This window comes from Diospyros lotus, chromosome 12 (assembly GCF_014633365.1).
Source record: "Diospyros lotus cultivar Yz01 chromosome 12, ASM1463336v1, whole genome shotgun sequence".
NCBI lineage: Eukaryota > Viridiplantae > Streptophyta > Magnoliopsida > Ericales > Ebenaceae > Diospyros > Diospyros lotus.
The window spans coordinates 23,793,620-23,812,735 of record NC_068349.1 but is presented as its reverse complement, the minus strand read 5'-3'; the positions used below and the strand labels follow the sequence as shown (position 1 = coordinate 23,812,735).

Genomic DNA, 19,116 nt, shown 5'->3' with positions numbered 1-19,116 from the left:
CGCTAGACTCGCCTATGACCGGGTCCTTGCCTTTACCTGGAATGAAGAGAAACAAGGTGAGTCCAAATGACTCAGCAAGCTCATAAGAAATGAAGGCACAAAGAATAGGCACTAAGAGTACACTTACCTCTTAAGTACATAACAAACTATAAATCATGCATAACATGCCATGTACAATCTTAAAATGAAGCAGGTATCAACTGAAAAGTAACAATGCTCACATACTGGATCTTGGGGCCCAAATAAGAAATGCATTAGCACCCAAGTCCTAATAACAAACCTGCTACTACTCTGAAGACAACTGTCTCTGAACTACGAGCCAAAGCTCACTCGAGTGGGAGTGACCACACTCGCTGGCACGCATAAGCGTCCAAAATAAAAATCTAGGCACGCCGAGGCATCCTTAATAACTCGGTTCGGGAAAGCCCGATACTGTACAGCTGTATCTCAAAACTGGCGCCAAAACTCATGCAAATGTAACACATAAGGGGTGGCATAGTAGACTGGATAAGATACAAAGCTCTCATAAGCCAAGCATCCCGCCAAGCCTCGCCCAACTAGTAAATCACATGCCAAATGCAAATGCTCGTGCTTAACAACTAGCAAGTAAATATCATGGTCGTGTAACAAGCACTCGGTCACGTGAAACCCCCAATGCATATCCCAAACTCTTGCATGCATATTACCTGACCATGAACTAAATATAAACTGATCATTTACACATAATCTTGGCCATAGCAACCTCTATGAGAACCTACCAGAACAACCTAGCTTCATTCCACAACAAACAGAAGGGAGAATCAAACCCTTCAAAGCTCACAATAATAGACTACTCAAATGTTAGCCAAATTGGTTGGATTATATACCAAAACGAATCCTATCGAGTCTAGTTTACAAATCTTCAAACGGTTCATCAATCGGATATCTATAGAAAGAGTTATGGTAAAAACCATACAGGGTACGCAATGCAGCCTACAGCGGCAGTCGACTTTCGACACCCGGGAGTCGACTCTCGAGGCAAAGTCGACTGTCACATGCCCAGAGTCGACGTAGCCGAGAACCCTTCATGCAAATTCAACTCCCAACACCCCATAGTCGACTGTTGAACCTCCAGAACCCAAAAATGACGAACAAAACACCCCCAAAACCCTTCAAACCCCTTCCAAACCTTCCAATACTCCAATCAACTCCAATTCCACCATAATCCCTCATTCAAAAAGGGTACTACAACCTCTATTTCAAGACCCAAATGAAACAAAGGAAATAAAACAAGGGATATGAGAGAGTTACAACCATTTCTACATGACTTTCAAAACCAAGCTTTTCTTGAAAAACATCAAAGCCAAAGGATTCAAAAGAAAGCAAAGAGCACTACAAAAAAAAAAAGGCTTTTAACGAGAGAAAATTAGCGAGAGGATAAATACCCCATCGTTAAAAGCATAATTTTCATGATTATAACGAGGAATTATTTATACTCTCGCTAAATGTGGTGTAAAATTAGTTTTTTAACAACGGCTTTGTAAATTTCTCACTATTAATTAAAATTTTTGTCGTTATTGTGTTTAGAAAATCAACAAAAATATTTCCCTCCAAATATATATCTATAATTCTAATTAGGTAATATTTTTTTATTATTTTTTCTTTTTACACTTAATATTATTTTTTCATAATCTTCATTAGGTTATGAGAAAACAACATATATAATCTTCCTTCCCGCCTCTTCCTATATCCCAATCCTCGCCTCTTCCTGTGATCAATTCCAAATCCCTAGCTATCAAATCCAAATCCGAAGTCCCTCTCCCGTCAATCCAAAATCGCCTCTCCCATCAATCAAAATGCTCCTCTTCTTCCCGTCGTTGTTCCGAACTCTTATTTTATACCATCGGCGATCGAAGACCTACATATTGTTGTTGCTTGTGTTGAAGTCCTCGATCTCAGTTTCTGTAAGTTTCTCTATCATTGTTTAAAACTCTATCGATTTCTATAAGTTTCTCTGTTTCTATAAGTTTCTGTAAGTTTCTATCTAGGTAGTTTCTATAAGTTTCTATCATCTATCAATCTCAGTTTCTATGAGTTTCTATAAGTGTCGATTACAATCTGAAATCAATTGTTGTAAGTTTCTAAAATCTTTAAGTTTCTGTATTCTGTAAGTGTCTATCTCTGTTTTACAATGGTTAAATCTCTATTTATGTTTCTGTAATTGTGGTTAAATCTCTGCAAGTATAAGATTTATGTTTCTATAATTGTGCTTAAATCTTTGAAATCAATCTATTTGTGTTTCTATAGTTGTTAAATCTCTGCAAGTTGAAACTCTAGCCAAATAAGAATTGTCTTAAACATGTTCGAATAAAGGCCTCAAAAAAAACACACGGAGAAATTGCTCTCACTTGCTATAATGTCCTCACTTGCCATATATAACTAGAAAAGAACAGAAAGAATTGTAAACAATCAATGGATCTGAAGCATGAAGAATACATTAGACACTGCAATCCAATATGCCTTTGCATTGTGCCGTGCCTCTTTTCCTTCGCAACTTATTTTCTTTTACAATCAAAATATCCCACGAAGCAAACAAATGTCGATCACATGGTGGTGAGACAAATCATTGAGCCAAGAGGGAACCCCTAGGAATAACCAGATTTTATAGTGTTGCTTCTATTTCCATGTCAATTTTGCTCAAGCAGCCCATCAAGTTAACTGTAAATGGGAATTTGGTATTCTTTATTCTATTGGTTTATCTGGAAACATTAGCAGAACTTGAGGTCTCAGCTATAGATTGAATTTAAACAAAAGTGACTCAGCTACTATGTAGTGTCCATTCATTTGCAGATTACTTCTTGATCTTACCTTCTGTACCTGTTTGGCAAAATATTTATGGGTATCATCAAATTATTTCGCAATAGAACCAGGATGTTTATATTAGTACCCGTGACAATGGCAACAATATGGTTGCAGTTTTCATGTTTTTGTATTCTATTTAATTGTTTTTTTTAGCTAAAAGTTATGAAAATCTTGCCTCAAATTCATTCCATTTGGTTGAAAAATATTTTATTTGTTGAATGCTGTAGATTAAGCATTATCTGTTAATCATTATATGCTGTAGATTGGGTTTCTTGTGAAGTTGGTTTACATTTAGGTTTAGAATGATGGGATCCACGATAGAATGATGGGTTTGGACCCTTCGGTTACGAAGCTAGACGAACCCAAACTCCCCCTCTCCCACACTTTTACCCTTTTAACGGTAATGATGCAATCTCACTTTCAAAAAATTTTACTGTTGTTTGTGTTGTATTCTTTAAGAGCAACGGTTTTTTTTTTTTTTATGATTTTTTTAAAAAAAAATGGTGTTTGGTAAAATATAACGTTGCGGCTCACAAACATTAATAATTTACTTTTATAACTATTATTTCTTTTCATAATTATGTCACTTTTTAAAATAGTTATTTGATATTTTAGTGCTTTTTTGTTTATTTAATAATAAATTTACAATGCAACAATAAAAAAATATTAATCAAATAATAAACAATAAGTTATGATATAACACAAAACATCAAGAATAACAAACAAACCCTAAGCCAAATTTATCAAGTAAATTGCTATTAAGAGTTTGATTTTTATGTTTATTCTTTTGCTCTGCAATTATTATGGTACGTTTGGTAGGACATTAATTTTGACTTGTTAGATTTTGTTCACTATTTTGATGACAAAAGTAGAAAATGTTAATTTGGTACGTTTTTAGTATCAATTAGATTAAGCATCTCAATCCTGCAAGGCAATGTCTCCAAAGAGACTTGCATCTAAAATTTGTAAGATGATGTCATCAAAGTGTTGCACTTGTCTGTTTTAAACATGCTCTTTTAATCCAATAATAACTAAATTTTTCAATACGCGAGACTAATTGCTATTTAAATTTGGAATGTGTGCTGGAGAATTTTATAATTTTTTCATGCAAACCTACCAAGAAAATTATTTCATTGTTATGGATGATAGTAAACCTAAATATTTAGATCTAACCGTGCATGTTAAATTTTGTGTTGTATTTGGTTATTTATTCATGTTTTCTGTACATGTGAATGTAACTTTTTTAGCCCTAACTAGATAAGATTTTTTTAATTAAATCAATCTATTTTTCTTCACTCGGACTGTTTAGGTGCATAAAGTTATATTGCACTAGGACTGTTTAGGTGCATAAAGTTATTTTTTTCTTCACTCAAGACTGTGTTTAAGAGCAAAATTGATATAATGGTTATTCCCTAGTTATATTGCACTAGGGAATAAACCTTGAGTTTACCATGGTACTTGTTAGTTGGCTCTAAATGGTTGTAATGGTATAATGTCCTCTTAAGACGTTAGCTAATGGTTGATTTGTTTACCATGGTTTCTATTATTACTATCATTTATTAATGGTTGTGAAAACATTGTTACTTGGCTGTGAAAACACTGTTTTTTTAGATTGTTGGCAGATTTGAATTATAATTATATACATATTTGATTCTTATTGATATGAAACTCATTATGTTTTTGTTTGATGTTGGAACTCTCAGTTTACTGTCATTCATTACTGTGAAAACTCATTATGTTTTTGTCTTGGCATACCAAGCATTCCAAGTGTTTTATGCCATTGACACTATCAACAAAGGTTGGCAGGTTGTTGTGAAAACACAACCACGTGATTCTTATGACTTGCCTTTACAAATGGATGACAGTTGTGATGAGATGGATAATGTTAGTGAGCATATCAACAAGGGGAATCATTCAATTATAAAGAGGCAAATCCCATTTCAACTACAATAGACAATGAAATCAATTGGGCAAGGGAAAATGTGGAGCCAATGGCGATTGAAGTGGCAACTAAAAGAAAGAAAAGAAAAATAAGATGTTAGAAAATTCATTTTGTCTTTCATAAAGGTAAGCTATTATATATATATATATATGTGTGTGTGTGTGTGTGTGTGTGTGCAAATATCCTTTAAAATCTTTTTCTTTTTGTCACTTTAATCTGTTCTGTGTATTATTTTTAAATCAAAGTGTATTTTTTTTGTCCTATTCCAGGTTTAAGTAAAAGATGCAAAAGATCAAAGCTGGAAAAGGGTTGCCATCCGAGACAAACAAGTTTATAGCCCTAGGTGCATTGGCTAAGGGACAAGTACAAGGATTAAAACAATTAAAGCCAAGAAAAGATATAAATGGTGCTAGTTCAGGTAAATATTATGCAGCTTCCAATTTCTCTAAATTGTTAAACTTCTAATGATTGCATTGCATTTGTTTTTTTAGGTGAACTACATTATATAGACAATGACTTCCAACAAGATTGTAGCTCCTTTGTTAAGAACATGTTGATGCTTGATGAGCAGTAGCTTTGTGTCACAAAACAGGATGAGATTGTGTATACTACTTGCGTGTTCAGGCTCATGGTTAGGTGATAGAGAAAGGAAGTCTCAAGATTATGATTGTTGATATTTAGATTTAAAGGGCTTCTATATGTGTTGGCTTTCCTTGTGTCTTGTTGATGTAATTTTTCTAGATCAAAGAAAATTAAAGAGTTATTTACTAGATTTGTAAGTAAACCATTTGAGCATCAATTTATTTTCAGCAAGTGATAACAACAACTAAATGTTGATTGAATGTTGATGCTTTCTTGAAGATTCAACATTGAAGATAAGTAGTAAAGCATGAACTTGTTGAATGTTGATGCTTTCTTGAAGATTCAAGTTTGAAGATCTACAATAATCCCATGAGATTGGTACTATGATGACATGATCTATATGTTCAGTGAAACCATATAGCAACAAATAAACATACATCTCTATTCTTAGAACTGATGCATTATAAGTCGTTAAATATTAGCTTTTGAATTGAAGCCTATTTTGTTTTTGCTTTTATATTTGATTACATTATGACTTATGAGATTTATGTTTAGATCATCATACAATGTTGGAGAATGACGAGTAATATGATTTTGTTTCTTTGCAATTTGTAGGTATTTGAAGATACAAGTCGAGCAGGAAACTCTTGGTATTAGTTGTGAATAATACGTGGATTCTAGCTATACTTGTAATAATTTTTTTATTTTTATTTTTTTATTAGAGAGAAATTAGAATAATATGAAACTCATAATTTTTTTTTTCTCATTTTTTATGATTGTGGAGAGTATAGAAGCTCTTATGATGATTGTATTCAATACATAATGAATGTCGATGATCGTTTTTTTGTATATATCTTGTTTTCTACTAAATTAATGTAATAATATTTTTATTATTAGTATCTCTCTTGCTAAAATTAATAAGTACAAAATAAATTCTTATATAATAATAAAAATAGTCATTAGAATTGTAATAATAATAATAATGACAAATAAATATATATATAACGACAAAATATTGATTATTGATATTAATTTTAGTGATTGATTAATATAGCTATAACAACGGGACTATTCATTGTTGATATTATGTTTAGTGATGGATAAATATTGTAATAACGACAGGAATATTCATCGTTGATATTATATTTAGTGACCGATAAATATTACAATAACGACGGGAATATCCATCGTTGATATTATATTTAGTGACTGGTATATTACAATAACGACGGGAATATTTATTGTTATATATTATTATCAACGACCACACACATTGTTATAGCGACGGAAATATTCGTCGTTATTATGAGTTTTAACGACGGGACTTATGTCTCTCACTACTTATATTAACGATGGTATTTTTTTTCCATCGTTAATACTTTTAGCGATGGAAGATTTAACGAAGGGCAACGATGGGATTTTTTCCGTCGTTAAAACTCTTTAACGAAGGGAAATTGACTTTTAACGACCATTTTTCCCGTCATTAAAACCCCCTTTTTTTGTAGTGATTGTCGGGCTGTGAGTGGGGCAATGGATTTGAATGTACTTTTACCTCATTGCCGGGCTGTGAGCAGGGCAATGAGTTTTGTTGTTATTTCCTATAAGCAGAGCATAGCAAACAAACTTTCATAAAGTAATGTGTAATGAAAACGCTGACATTTTTTTATCAAAGTTAGCACATCCACTGTTTCATTTTGGGTCTTATTGTTGCCTCTGAGCACGAGATACACAAGTCATGCACAACTTCAAAAAGTTTAGTTTCTCATTCTTTAACACAAGCTCTCTTCAATGTGTCTGAATTTTGCTCCCAGTTTTTTCTTTGAGGGCATTAATGGTGGCTGACTGCCTTCTTCTAAGGGCATATTCTTTCGTAGCTTGTCTTGATGGAATAAGAGGAGTCCCCTGCCATAGTTTCACCTCCAGAAATAACTTGGATGGCTTGGTGAATTGGTTCGTTATCTAAAGCAGGGTCTTGCCTGTGATCCCTCGTTCTCTCTTGTTGTCTTGGGTTTTTCCTTTCTCGCCTTTCATGCCTGTCTTCTCTTTATTGGGATTCCCTACCCTCTTCTTCTTCATTCCATACATATCTTTGTAGATGCCCTTCTCAATCTGATTTTTCAATTCTCAGATGAGCATCTCAATCTGATTTTTCAATTCTCAGCACTAGTCAGTGGAATGACCACGTGTCCTGTGATATCTACAATATTCTTCTCTATTCTTCCCCATGGGATGGTCAACCTTTTTCGGGAGTCTAATGAGACTTAACATTTCGATGGTTGCAAGTATGGTTGACCGAGGTTGGAGAAGTTTGGTGTAATGGTGGAACTGCGGCTGAGGTATATCTGATCCCCTAACCCGCCTGGAGTCCTCTTCAACATCGCTTTCCTTCCTTTTTCGCTCTCTGCCCTCATTCCCACCTACAGCTCTCATAACTTCTGTATGGAGCACGTATTTATTTGCTCTAGTAAACAAATCTGCTAGGGATGTTGGTGGGTCCAAAGATAATGATTCTTGTAGGGTAGTTAGTTGTGTTTAGTCTAACATAGCAGATACTGCCATTGCAATTTGTAAATCATGAACTTCGAGGGTGGCGTTTCGAAATCTATCCACATACTGACGCAAAGTTTCTTTGTTCCCCTGTCGAATACTAAGCAAGTATGTGGCGTTCTTTTTTTTTCCGGCTATTAATCATAAATGCCTTAACAAATTCCGTTCTGAGCTGACCGAATGAAGAGATAAATGCCTTAGGTAAACTATTGAACGATGTCCAGGCATGCCCTGACAGAGTTAAGGAGAAAGCTCGGCACATTATGTCATCGTCCAATCCGTGCAATATCATCAACGACTCATAGTTTTGAATGTGATTATAGGGATCATCCTTGCCTGAATAGGGGGTGATTTGAGGCATCTTGAATTTTCTAGGCAGTGGCTTCTCCAATAAATCTGTAGTAAACGGACATTTTTTGCGTTGTTGTTCCTCCGTGGCTGGGATCAATTTATTTCGTTCAAGTACTTCTTCAACTACCCTTTTCATGTCATCTCGTATACTTGTTGTTGTTTGGTTATCATGTCTTCTTGGCGTGTCAACCCCAGTTTCATGGTATCTCCGTCTTTTTGCGCTTCTAGCCCTGTTTTCCATTCGTGGGCTCTCATTTCTTCGGGGCATGGCAGGAGGATTCTTCCTTGGTGGTGTTGATTTATCCTCCCAACAAGGAGTGGATCGAGAATGAGAATCGGGAGTGACCTTTTGATAGGAATCAACTGATGTTCTACCCTTGTGTTTAGTTTTGATGATGAAAAACAATACTTTGTTCTATCCCCAAGTCTTGAGTCAAGTTTATAGTTTTCAACAAAAATCAACTTCAAATACTTTGTTAAAATGAAAACCAAATGATTTATATTCTTATACATGGAGATTGGCTCAAACATGTATTATGATGAAATCTCCTAAAATGATTTTTCAAATTAGGTTTGAAGTTGTTGGTCAAGATTGAGCTAAAATTGTTGTAAGGCAAAAGACCAATATTAAGTATGAAAAATCATTTATGTTAATCTCATATTTCAAAATAAGCTTTTCATATTTTGAAGCATGCATGAAATGTTTTGGCTTGAAATTGAAATGTATGAAAAATCCTTTAGTTCATGCATCATGTTTTGAAACTCCTTTTGGTAAGGTTTTCAAAATTTTTCTAAGTCTGGAAGACTAGCACCTTATAAGGAGACATATAAGAAAATGATTTCATTTTGGAAAACTATCTCCTGGTATTTTGTTATCTTCTATCCATTAGTGCTAAAACGATTTTTAACGAATTTTTCAAGAAATGGAAAGTGTATATCTTGGAGGTGGTAAAATCGCAAAATCCTAAGTTTGTACTAAAATCCAAATTCTACTTTTTTATTCTTATGGATTTTGATTTTTTAGATATTTTTATTGAATCCAAATGGGGGGTACTTTCTTATTTACATTTATATATTAAAGTAAATGGAAGGTAAAATATAAATAAAACAAAATGAGGACATTTACTTAAACAAATAAGTTGTACTGTATGTATATCCTAAAGGATGGCTTCATCTGTCAACAGATGTCACACCATCTGTCGACCGGCCTTATATTTTTTGTCCATCTGTCGACCCATGCTCTTGCATCTGTCGACCGACAGAATGCCATTTCGTGGTGCTTCGATAGTGTGCACCATCTGTCGACCGATGCCTATGCATCTGTAGATCGACAAAATGCTTGCACAAGGAACTGTCGACCGTTCTTCTTCATCTGTCAATCAGATTTTAAATATTTGCTAATATGTCGACCGATGCCTTGCATCTGTCGACCATTTGTGTCGCAGAAACCCCCAACGGCTAGTTTTTCCACTTACCCAAAGTGGCTCTTCCACTACCAACGGCAAGATTCGTGAATGGGCTCTCAAGGGACTATAAATACAAGTCAAATGGGTGATGCAAATTAACCAAGAGATTACATTACAAGCTCCCAAGTGCCAAGATCATTGTTGTGCTTCATTGGTAAATTCGTTCTCTTTTCAAGGCTTTGTATTCATTGTGTTAAATTCATTATCAAGCCTTATATTTATATTTGAGAGAGTTTGTAACTGAGAATATTGTTTCTCAGATCCTCTCCTATCTTATATCTCTTTGTAATTTTCCTAGCTTGTTTTGCTAGAGGGACTACATTGCTTGTAGGAGGATTTTGATTCCTAGCTTGTTGTGCTAGAGGACTTGCTTATTAAAGCAAGGGGTTGAATATCTAGCTTGTTGTGCTTGAGGACTTGCTTGTTGAAGCAAGGGGTTGTATTTCCTAACTTGTTGCTAGAGGGCCTATCTTGAGAGATAGGAGGTTTTTAGTGGATTGATTGAAAAATCCTTAGTGAGGAGCTAAGGTAATGGAGTAGGCTTGGTTTAAGCCGAACCACTATATATTGTTGTCTCTTATATGCTTGTGCTATTTGTTTAATTTATTGTTTCAAGCATTTCATTAATCCTCACTTTTACTAAAATCACATTTTTCATTAAAAGGATTTTCAAGTTCAATCAAATTTTTAAAACAACCCAATTCACCCCCTTCTTGGTGTTGGTGCCATTGCTATTCAAATCTAACATCAACTCCCACCTCGGGCTGAGGCTTAGGTGGTGGCATAAACTTTTTCAAAGTATCGAGCAACGTCCCTCCAAGCATCATACCTTAGAGTATACCAGCCATGTCTCGAAGTGCCTGCATGCCCTCAACGTGTTGCTATCTCAATGTTTCATACTCTTCCCATGGGACCGTACGCGGTGGTTGTCGTGAAGTCTTAACTTGATCAGTAGGAAGCGGCCCTGAGCCGATGTTAAGTGGAGGTGGGACTGATTGGTTCCCCACCTGCTGGCTGGGGGAAACGGAGCGATCACCTCCTTGTGGTTGAGCATTATGAGGGGGAAGAGGTGCTCCTTGTGGGTGAGAATCGGGAATAATGGGAGGCGCTCCCTGTTGCTGAGAGTTCCATGGTGGTAGGCGTGTTTCTACGCCTTGAGAGAGAGTTCGTCGAGGTCCACGGGTGTTTGTCATTCTTAAGTTGACTTTTTATCTTACGTTTCCCACAAACGGCGTCAATTGTTGTTGCCAAAATACAACAATCTATTTTTAATTGCGGTTAGACGCAAGAGTCTTAGGAGTCGTGCCTTCACTGATGAGAATCTTGACTAGCAATTGGATCTGATAGATGTAAACCAGTTTCAACCCCTATTCCTTCCCATTTTAAGCTTCAAGCTGTAAAAGCAAATTTACCTAAAGAGGAAGGTGATTACATGAAGAAGGTTCCCTACTCAAATGCAGTGGGAAGCCTCATGTATGCCATGATAAGTACTAGGCCTGATATAGCCTATGACGTTAGCCTAGTAAGCAAATTCATGTGCAATCCTTCTAAGGAACATTGGTCAGTTGTTAAGTGGGTTCTTAGGTATTTAAAGGGGTCAGTTAATAAGGGTTTAGTGTTTAGTTCAAATGCTGAAAATTCCAACAGCATTAAGGGTTATTGTGATTCTGATTTTGCAGCTGATTTGGATAAGAGAAAATCCTTATCAGGATATGTTTTCACTTTGGGTGGAAATGTGATAAGTTGGAAAGCAAATCTCCAACACATAGTGGCTTTATCAACCACTGAGGCTGAATATGTAGCATTAACAGAAGCTATAAAAGAAGCCATCTGGTTGCAGGGAATAGTTAGAGAATTAGGTTTAGGTGACCAAATTTCTAAAATATATTGTGATTCCCAAAGTGCAATTCATCTCTCAAAGAACAGTGCGTTTCATGAGAGAACCAAGCACATAGATGTGCGTCTTCATTTTGTTAGAGATATTATAGCTAAAGGTCAGGTAAAAATAGAAAAGATTTCCACTTTAATAAATCCAGCAAATATCCTAACTAAATCTGTTCCTGTAATTAAGTTTGAGCAGGCTTTGGACTTGCTCAATATTTTTCCAACGTAGCTGTGGAAGATTTGTAGGGGTCTCTAGTCATTATCCACAAATTTTAAAATCCACTCTTGAATCAAGGTGGAATTTGTTGATTTTATGTGATTCAAAATGTGTTTAAATATTTTATCAGAATGTTGGCATGCTGTTTCATGATATTGAGATGCATATTATATTTGTTTTAATATAATCATATGTCTCATTATATTTGCTGTTACATGTTGTTAATATAATGCATATTATTATTTGTTATGAGCTGTTGAGATTTATTATGGGCTGAGCCCATATCCTTTTGCGGTGTTTCCCTTGATGGCTCGAGCCCATTTCTTGGTCCATTTGGCGCTGATATATAAGGGCTTCCAGACGCCCTAATATCCAGAACTTTCTAATATTTGTCTTGTGCTCTCTCTCTGAAAACCCTAAATCGGCGATTCTTGAAGCGAGACACTTTTCGTGAATCCTTCATTCTGATCTCTGTTTCAATCGGTTGTTTGGTTGCTTCCATAGTAAGATCTGACGATAAGAACAGTTTATTGCTTAATCTCTATGTGTTTTAAACGCCTAAGGCGTGAGAGGTTGTTGACTGATAGAACAGATACTTAGCTTTGATCGTGAGATCGGTATAGGACAGATCTATCTTGATTTTGTTGTTTTGTTTCTATTTTTCAATTGTATTGCAATATTATTTTTCTTTTCGGTTTATGATATTGTAATCGTTTATAAACTTGAGATCTAGTGGATTGACTAGAGGCAGAGTCTCTGCCGTGAGTATGATCTATTGATCCGAACACGTATATCACTGTGTCTTGCATGTATAGTTTTCCGATTTAAAGCTTTTGGTTTTACTGTTTATCGCGCTTGATCTGTGTTTGACTAAGGAATTAGGTTATTCAAAACCTACAGATATTTTTCTTCTAATGTCTCTCTTTGTTTTTTTTTTCTTTTTTTATTACGTATCATCACGAGGACTCTTTGCTGTTCGACCCCATGATTCCAGAGGAGATGTAAATCAGGCTATGATATATGATTGCTGGGTACTTGGAGAATCCATCATCTTTGAATTGAGGAAATTTCCCAATTCCTTATTGGTGATCCATGTTGGCAAGCGAAAGGGCTTGTATGATGCACGTCAAATGTTTGATAAAATGCTCCATTAATTGAGGGGCAACATTATATTATTAATACATGAAGATAGTGAAGTAACGGCGAAGCCCAGCCCATCTAAAATTAATAATATATATGACAGACCAAGAAAGAAGCATTTATTTATACAAGGACTGATGATCGATGCCATCAATTCAAAGATGAAGAAGGCACCTCAGTGATTTCCCAGTGAGCAGCAGTTGAAAGCCTTCGTTTATGTCGCTGAAGGGGAGCTCGTGGGTTATGAACTCGTCCAAATTCACCTCCTGAATCATCCACCATGTCAGAAATTGAACCAACACACAGACAACAGTTATGGAGCCATGATAATAATTAAGGAGGCATTGGTGTCGTTGAAATTGTAGCTTATTGACAGACGGTAGCAGCACTGACTGTGACCTCGAGATTTTGTGTCCGAGTCTTTTGTTAGTCTCAATTATTACTTTTCTACTAAATTTTGGGTAATATAATTTTATCTCTTCAAAGAAAAAACGAAAGCATTTGCATGGGAAGAGAGAGAGAGAAGGAGAGAGACTGACCCCACGCATGCATTGCTTGGCGAAATGAGGGATCTGAGACTTGCCCTTGAAGTCTCCGAACACGGAACCTACGATTCTCCGACCGTCGAACAGCTCCATTGGATGCAGCGGCAGCAACCTCGGCGATGAATGAATTCCTAGTATTACCGTTAGCCCCCATCCCTGCCACCCACCCACAGCAAAACTTATAATTTAGTTTAAATATTTCTCCTCCTTAATTATTATTATTATTATTATTATTAATTTATTTAATTCATCATCTCCTGAATTAATTAATTAACTACGTGCAAGAGAGAGAGAGAGAGAGAGTTACGTCGTGGGTGGACAGAAAGGCCTCCCGGAGAACGTCCAAATTGCCGGCGCACTCGAAGCTGTAGTCAACGCCGCCTCCATTCGTCAGCTCCAATATTTTCTGTACACAAACAGCCCCTCCCCTATTCGTCATCTCAGCTTTCTTAATTGGATAAGAATGATACCTTTCTACCCATTTATCAATATCTTAACTATGAGATGATTATATTGCCGCCCCTCAATCTAATTACTATATTACCAAGGTGTTACAAATACAATCTTTAGTTAAGGTGTTATAAATGTATTTATTCTAAAATAAAGTTTATTTATTAAATTTTATTTTTAAAGTAATGTTAATTACTCTTTTAAAAATCAACAATTGAAGTATAATAAGTATATTTTCTTCTTAGACAGTGTACAATGATTATATTTTGTTTTTAATATCTAAATAGTTTTGACTAATTGATGATAAAGATGTCTTAATAATTAATTAGACGTAATAGGAAAGTGGGCAGGTGGCCGGCTAGCTTGCAGTAGTAGTAGGTTGTAGCAAGTTTGAACTATTATTTAATATTTGAGAGAGGGGAGGGATTACCTGGTGGACTGGCTGCTTGTCAAGATCCAATGGGTTAAAGAAATCCGTAATTCCCATTGCTTTTCCTGGTTGCCAAACAATGAAAGAGATGTAACCTTTAGAATTAATTAATTAATTAGACGACTCCACAAATTTTAATATGAAGCTGCCGGCTGCTGGTGGGTCGCTTCGTCCGTCCGAGATCACTGAGGAACCACCGAATATAAATGCGCCACCTGTGCATGGCCAGAGGTCGCCCCTGTCGTGTTCCGCAGGGCGCCTCCCTCTCATTTGACAATGCATGAATAATAATGGAATAAGTTATTTGTAAAGAAGTTGGTTTACGGATAAATTACAGAAGATAGTTAAATGATCATTTTGTCCCTGTGGTAAATGACCCAAACCCAAAAGACCCGAAATCACAGCTCTCCCTCTGTCTCTCTCTTGTTCTCCCTCTTGCAGAGATCGTCGGCCCCAACCCTCCGCCCACCCGTCTGTCCCTCTCCGAACACCGTCGCCCCAGCCGTCAGCCACCCTTCTCACGGCCACCGTGTGGCTCTCTCTCTTTACTAATCTACTGAAATCAAACCACTATTTTCAGTTTTCTCTCTACTTATGCTTTCTCAAGTTTGAAACACAGAGATGAGAAAGAGAGAGAGGGAGCTTAATTAGAAACAACCCATGGAAGAAAGACTGCTGTGTTGTCTGAAAGCAGCCCAAATTGTATAAATATATATACAAACTGAGTGAACAGCAGCCATTTCTCTCTTTGGGTGCCTCACATTTCTCCTTTCTCAATGTTTCTTCTTGCCCAAATTGTATAAATATGTATACAAATTGAGTGAACCAGCAGCCATTTCTCTCTCTTGGGTGCCTCATCTTTCTCCTTTCTCAATACTTCTTCTCCTTCTGAACCCATCAAAAATGGAAGATTTTTATGCAAACCAATAAAACCACCAATCCACATAAGCAATCAAAACCACTCTCGAGCCCTCTTTCCCCCCTCCCTCTCCTCGACCTTTTTACATGATTACTTCAATTATCGATTTCAGAGCCCCCCAAGGATGGTTTGGTAGAGTTTTTCCTGTCTTTTATTTCACCAGTGGTTGGAAGAAATTAGCTAGAGCAGGAAGAATACATTGACAAATTGCTCGAGCTTCTCCCGCTTCTGCTTTCATTTTGTTTTAATTTCTCGCGATAAACTACTTCAACTCATATTCAATATATCACGATTTATCTCGATTTTATCATTCCTGTAAATCATTCTGTAAGGCACCTTCTGTACAAATAGCGGGACTCAATAATAATAGCCTTTTTACTTTGACTGAGAGCGTAGGGAGAGAAGGGGGTTAAAATGATAAAAGTATTTTTTTTATTTATTTTTTTCTAATCTTCTCTTATCTTGTTTTTCTTCTTTCTATATGATTACCGCATCCAGTAAGCTCCAATACCTAATGTCATCTCATTTTAAATTGACTCATATGTAAGAATAAGAAAAGTGACGTCGACTTAGATACAACAACAAGAAAAGTGGTGATAAATGTTAGAGGTTGTTAGAGACAATGACCATGAAAAAGAGAGAAAGAAAAAGAGATGGGAATTACAAGCAATGGAACATTTTTGTCATTTTAATCATAATAATATTATAAATAAATATTATATTTTATTAAATGTTCACAATATAAACAAATTTATAAAAATATTTAATAAATAATGTGCAATAATGTACTTACGTTACTAACATACAATCAATCATCAATGTGTTAAGATAACACCTCTAAAACACAAAATATTTTGCCCTCAACCCACCCACCGCCTTCATAATTCCCACCACCCATCCACCAAATCCCTTCAAGTTTTTTCTTTTTTTTTTTTTTATGTTTGATAAAATATTTTATTTTATTATCCGAAAATGCAAATTCATGGTTCGATCGCTTTGTTCATTTAAGAGGCCAAATGAACCCTTTTTATTAATAAATTTTAAATAAAATATAATTTGGTTGAATTGAATGATGAAATGGAACGCAGGGAAGGCAGCTAATACGTACCTTTGATAAATTTCTGGGAGTTAATGTCGACTCCTATAATTTTAGATGCTCCTCTGGCCCTGGCTCCTTCAGCCACCTGCACCATTATTCATGATCATTCATATTGAGGCTAGCCAAACTGATTCTTTCTTTTTTGGTATAAAAATTACTAATAAAATAATAACATGAGAAAGATGTTTGCTTTTCAATATTGGATTGCTAACAAATATATATATATATATATTAATTCTTATTATATATTATATAAAAGTTTTCCAGTTCCTTCAGCAACGTAGTGCCATGGACGTTTACTTTGAAAACAAAGGTGACAACCAAACAAAAAGCAAAGGAAGGAAGGAAAGAAGAAAGAAAAGCGAGAAACACGTCAAAATCATAATCGTCAACACTCAACAGGCGATCCGGTCAAGGGTGATGATGTTAAACCAACAAACAAACCACTTGCCTGATGGTTGCACGCGCCCCCCCCCCCCCCCCCCAAAAAATTTGCTTTGATTTTTCCCTCACGTCGTATATACTTCCATGCTTTACAAGTTGAATGTTTATCTTATAGGTATTGTTTATGTGTGTGAAAATGAGTATAATAAATATAAGTTATTTTAATATATGACAGACAGAAAAGTCCGATGATGTGCGTGTACTGGATCTTACCGCCAGCCCCACGGCGCCCAAGCCGAAAATGGCGACGCTTGACCCCGCTTGCACGTTTGCAGTATTCCAGGCTGCCCCAAGACCTTGTGAAGATGAACACACCATAATATTACACAGAGGAGCTACCTTATCATTAGGTATCGAGTGCTATAATCTTAATTAGTTAATTACCGGTGGAGACGCCGCAGCTGAGAAGGGTCATTTCTTGAGGGGAGCTTCGGGGTCGATCTTGACGACGCAGGCGGAGTCGATGACAGTGTATTCGGTGAAGGTGGAGGTGTTGAGGAAATGGAAGATGGGTGTGCCGTCTTTGGTTGAGAACCTGGTCTTGCCGCCGTTCACCATCACGCTCTTGAAGGCGTTCACTCTGAACTTCTCGCACAGATTGGTCTTGTCGTGCTTGCAGTAAGCGCACTCCCCGCACTCGCCGTTGAATATGGCCACGACCTGGTCGCCCTCTTCCATGTCTTCAACTCCCTCTCCCACGCTCTCCACGATTCTGCCAACTCCAACAATTAATTAAATTTAATGTCCACATCTCGAGTTCGAATTTTGTTAGTAAGTTCCGAATGGTATAAATTAACTTGCTTCCGGACAAAGATGAAAATTAATAATCGAAAGCAAAACTAAAGCATGAGGAGAGAGAAGGCATTATTACCCAGAGGCTTCGTGGCCGAGGATTCGAGGATAGACACGCTGGGCTTCGTTCTAAAACCAAGAATAATGAATTATGAAAGAGAGGTTAATCAATTATATAAATGTACATCTATATATATATATATATATAGAGAGAGAGAGAGAGAGAGAGAGAGAGAGAGAGAGAGGGCGAAAGGGGCCGGGAACGCATTGGATTAATGGATTACCTCGCCTTGCCAGGCACTGAGATCTGTATGGCAGATGGAGGTGAAGACGATCTTGATTCGAACTTCCATTTTCTGAGGTGGGTCGACGCGAATTTCTTCGATCACCAACGGCTCTCCGGCAGCCCATGCCACCGCAGCTAATTCATACGTATTTACATCATCAATCAACAAATAAGTGCTTAATTTAAAACAATTGGGAAGAATCGATAGCTTATTTACCTTTGCAAGTGATGACCTTCCCGGCGGTGGAATTGGCATTCTGCGGTCCACCCATGAATGCTCTCTCTCTCTCTCTCGCTATCTAGCGCCCTCTTTCTCTTTCTCTATCTCTCTCTCTCTCTCCCCCCTTGCTTCTTCACCTCACCCCAACCCAAAGCCATATTTATAGCCCAATTCAGGGGAATGGAAAATATTCAAATCTGCCCTCGTCCTTAAGCTTACACACATATTCAGTTTTACCCTCTCTGCCTCTCAGTGGGAGGGTATGTTTATTATCATATACTTCCCAAACCTCTCAGGTTCTATCATTTTTGCCGCCCTTGTTGGGAACTTGGTGACCCCGCTTCCAAGAATATATACCATTTGGATAATGATAAATAAAAACCCTTAAAATCAGTAATTGTGAGAAAACTGACACTATTTTGTTGACTATAAAAGGTAGATGGAATCTTTACATTCATTTATTAGCGAAACTCCAAATGTTAAAATTAATCAAATTCTTTACGAACTATCAGCTAAAGAAAAATATATCAATTGTATCTATATTCTATGATCTAAATATATACAGGTTCCTTTCTATAAGGTGTCACCTAAAACCAACCTAATCAATCAATCACTAAAAATATGTTAATTTACATAGAAGTCAATCCCATCAACAAAAAATTACAGACAACAGTTTGAATTAAATATTCAGATAAAATGAAATAAAATGGTTGGTCTGGTCGAGCAGAGAATACTTCGTTATTATAACATACTCATTGGCTTGGACATCATATATCTGAAAATAATAATATTATTATTTATTTTCGATAAATAATTGAATTTGCAGTAGATGTCCTGTCCTGCCTTGTCCCCCATTGCATTATTTGTCTCCGTCCTGATTTTTATACATACTATTTTTGTTAAATATATTAATGTGATCGTGTCACACAAAAGTGACACGTACCATCTGATTCCAACCCAA

The 19,116-nt window shown here is 36.4% G+C and overlaps 1 protein-coding gene across 1 annotated transcript; it reads right to left on the bottom strand.

Annotated features, from left to right (window-relative positions):
* Positions 1-12,942: 12,942 nt before the first annotated feature.
* Positions 12,943-18,454, bottom strand: LOC127787452 (alcohol dehydrogenase-like 4). Its single transcript, XM_052315505.1, is given in 11 exon segments — positions 12,943-13,236; positions 13,510-13,671; positions 13,823-13,921; positions 14,396-14,460; positions 16,423-16,498; positions 17,071-17,153; positions 17,242-17,271; positions 17,274-17,569; positions 17,729-17,778; positions 17,934-18,070; positions 18,153-18,454. Coding segments are annotated over 11 exon segments (1,164 nt in total). The 5' UTR covers positions 18,208-18,454; the 3' UTR covers positions 12,943-13,125.
* Between the last annotated feature and the right edge of the window lie 662 nt (positions 18,455-19,116).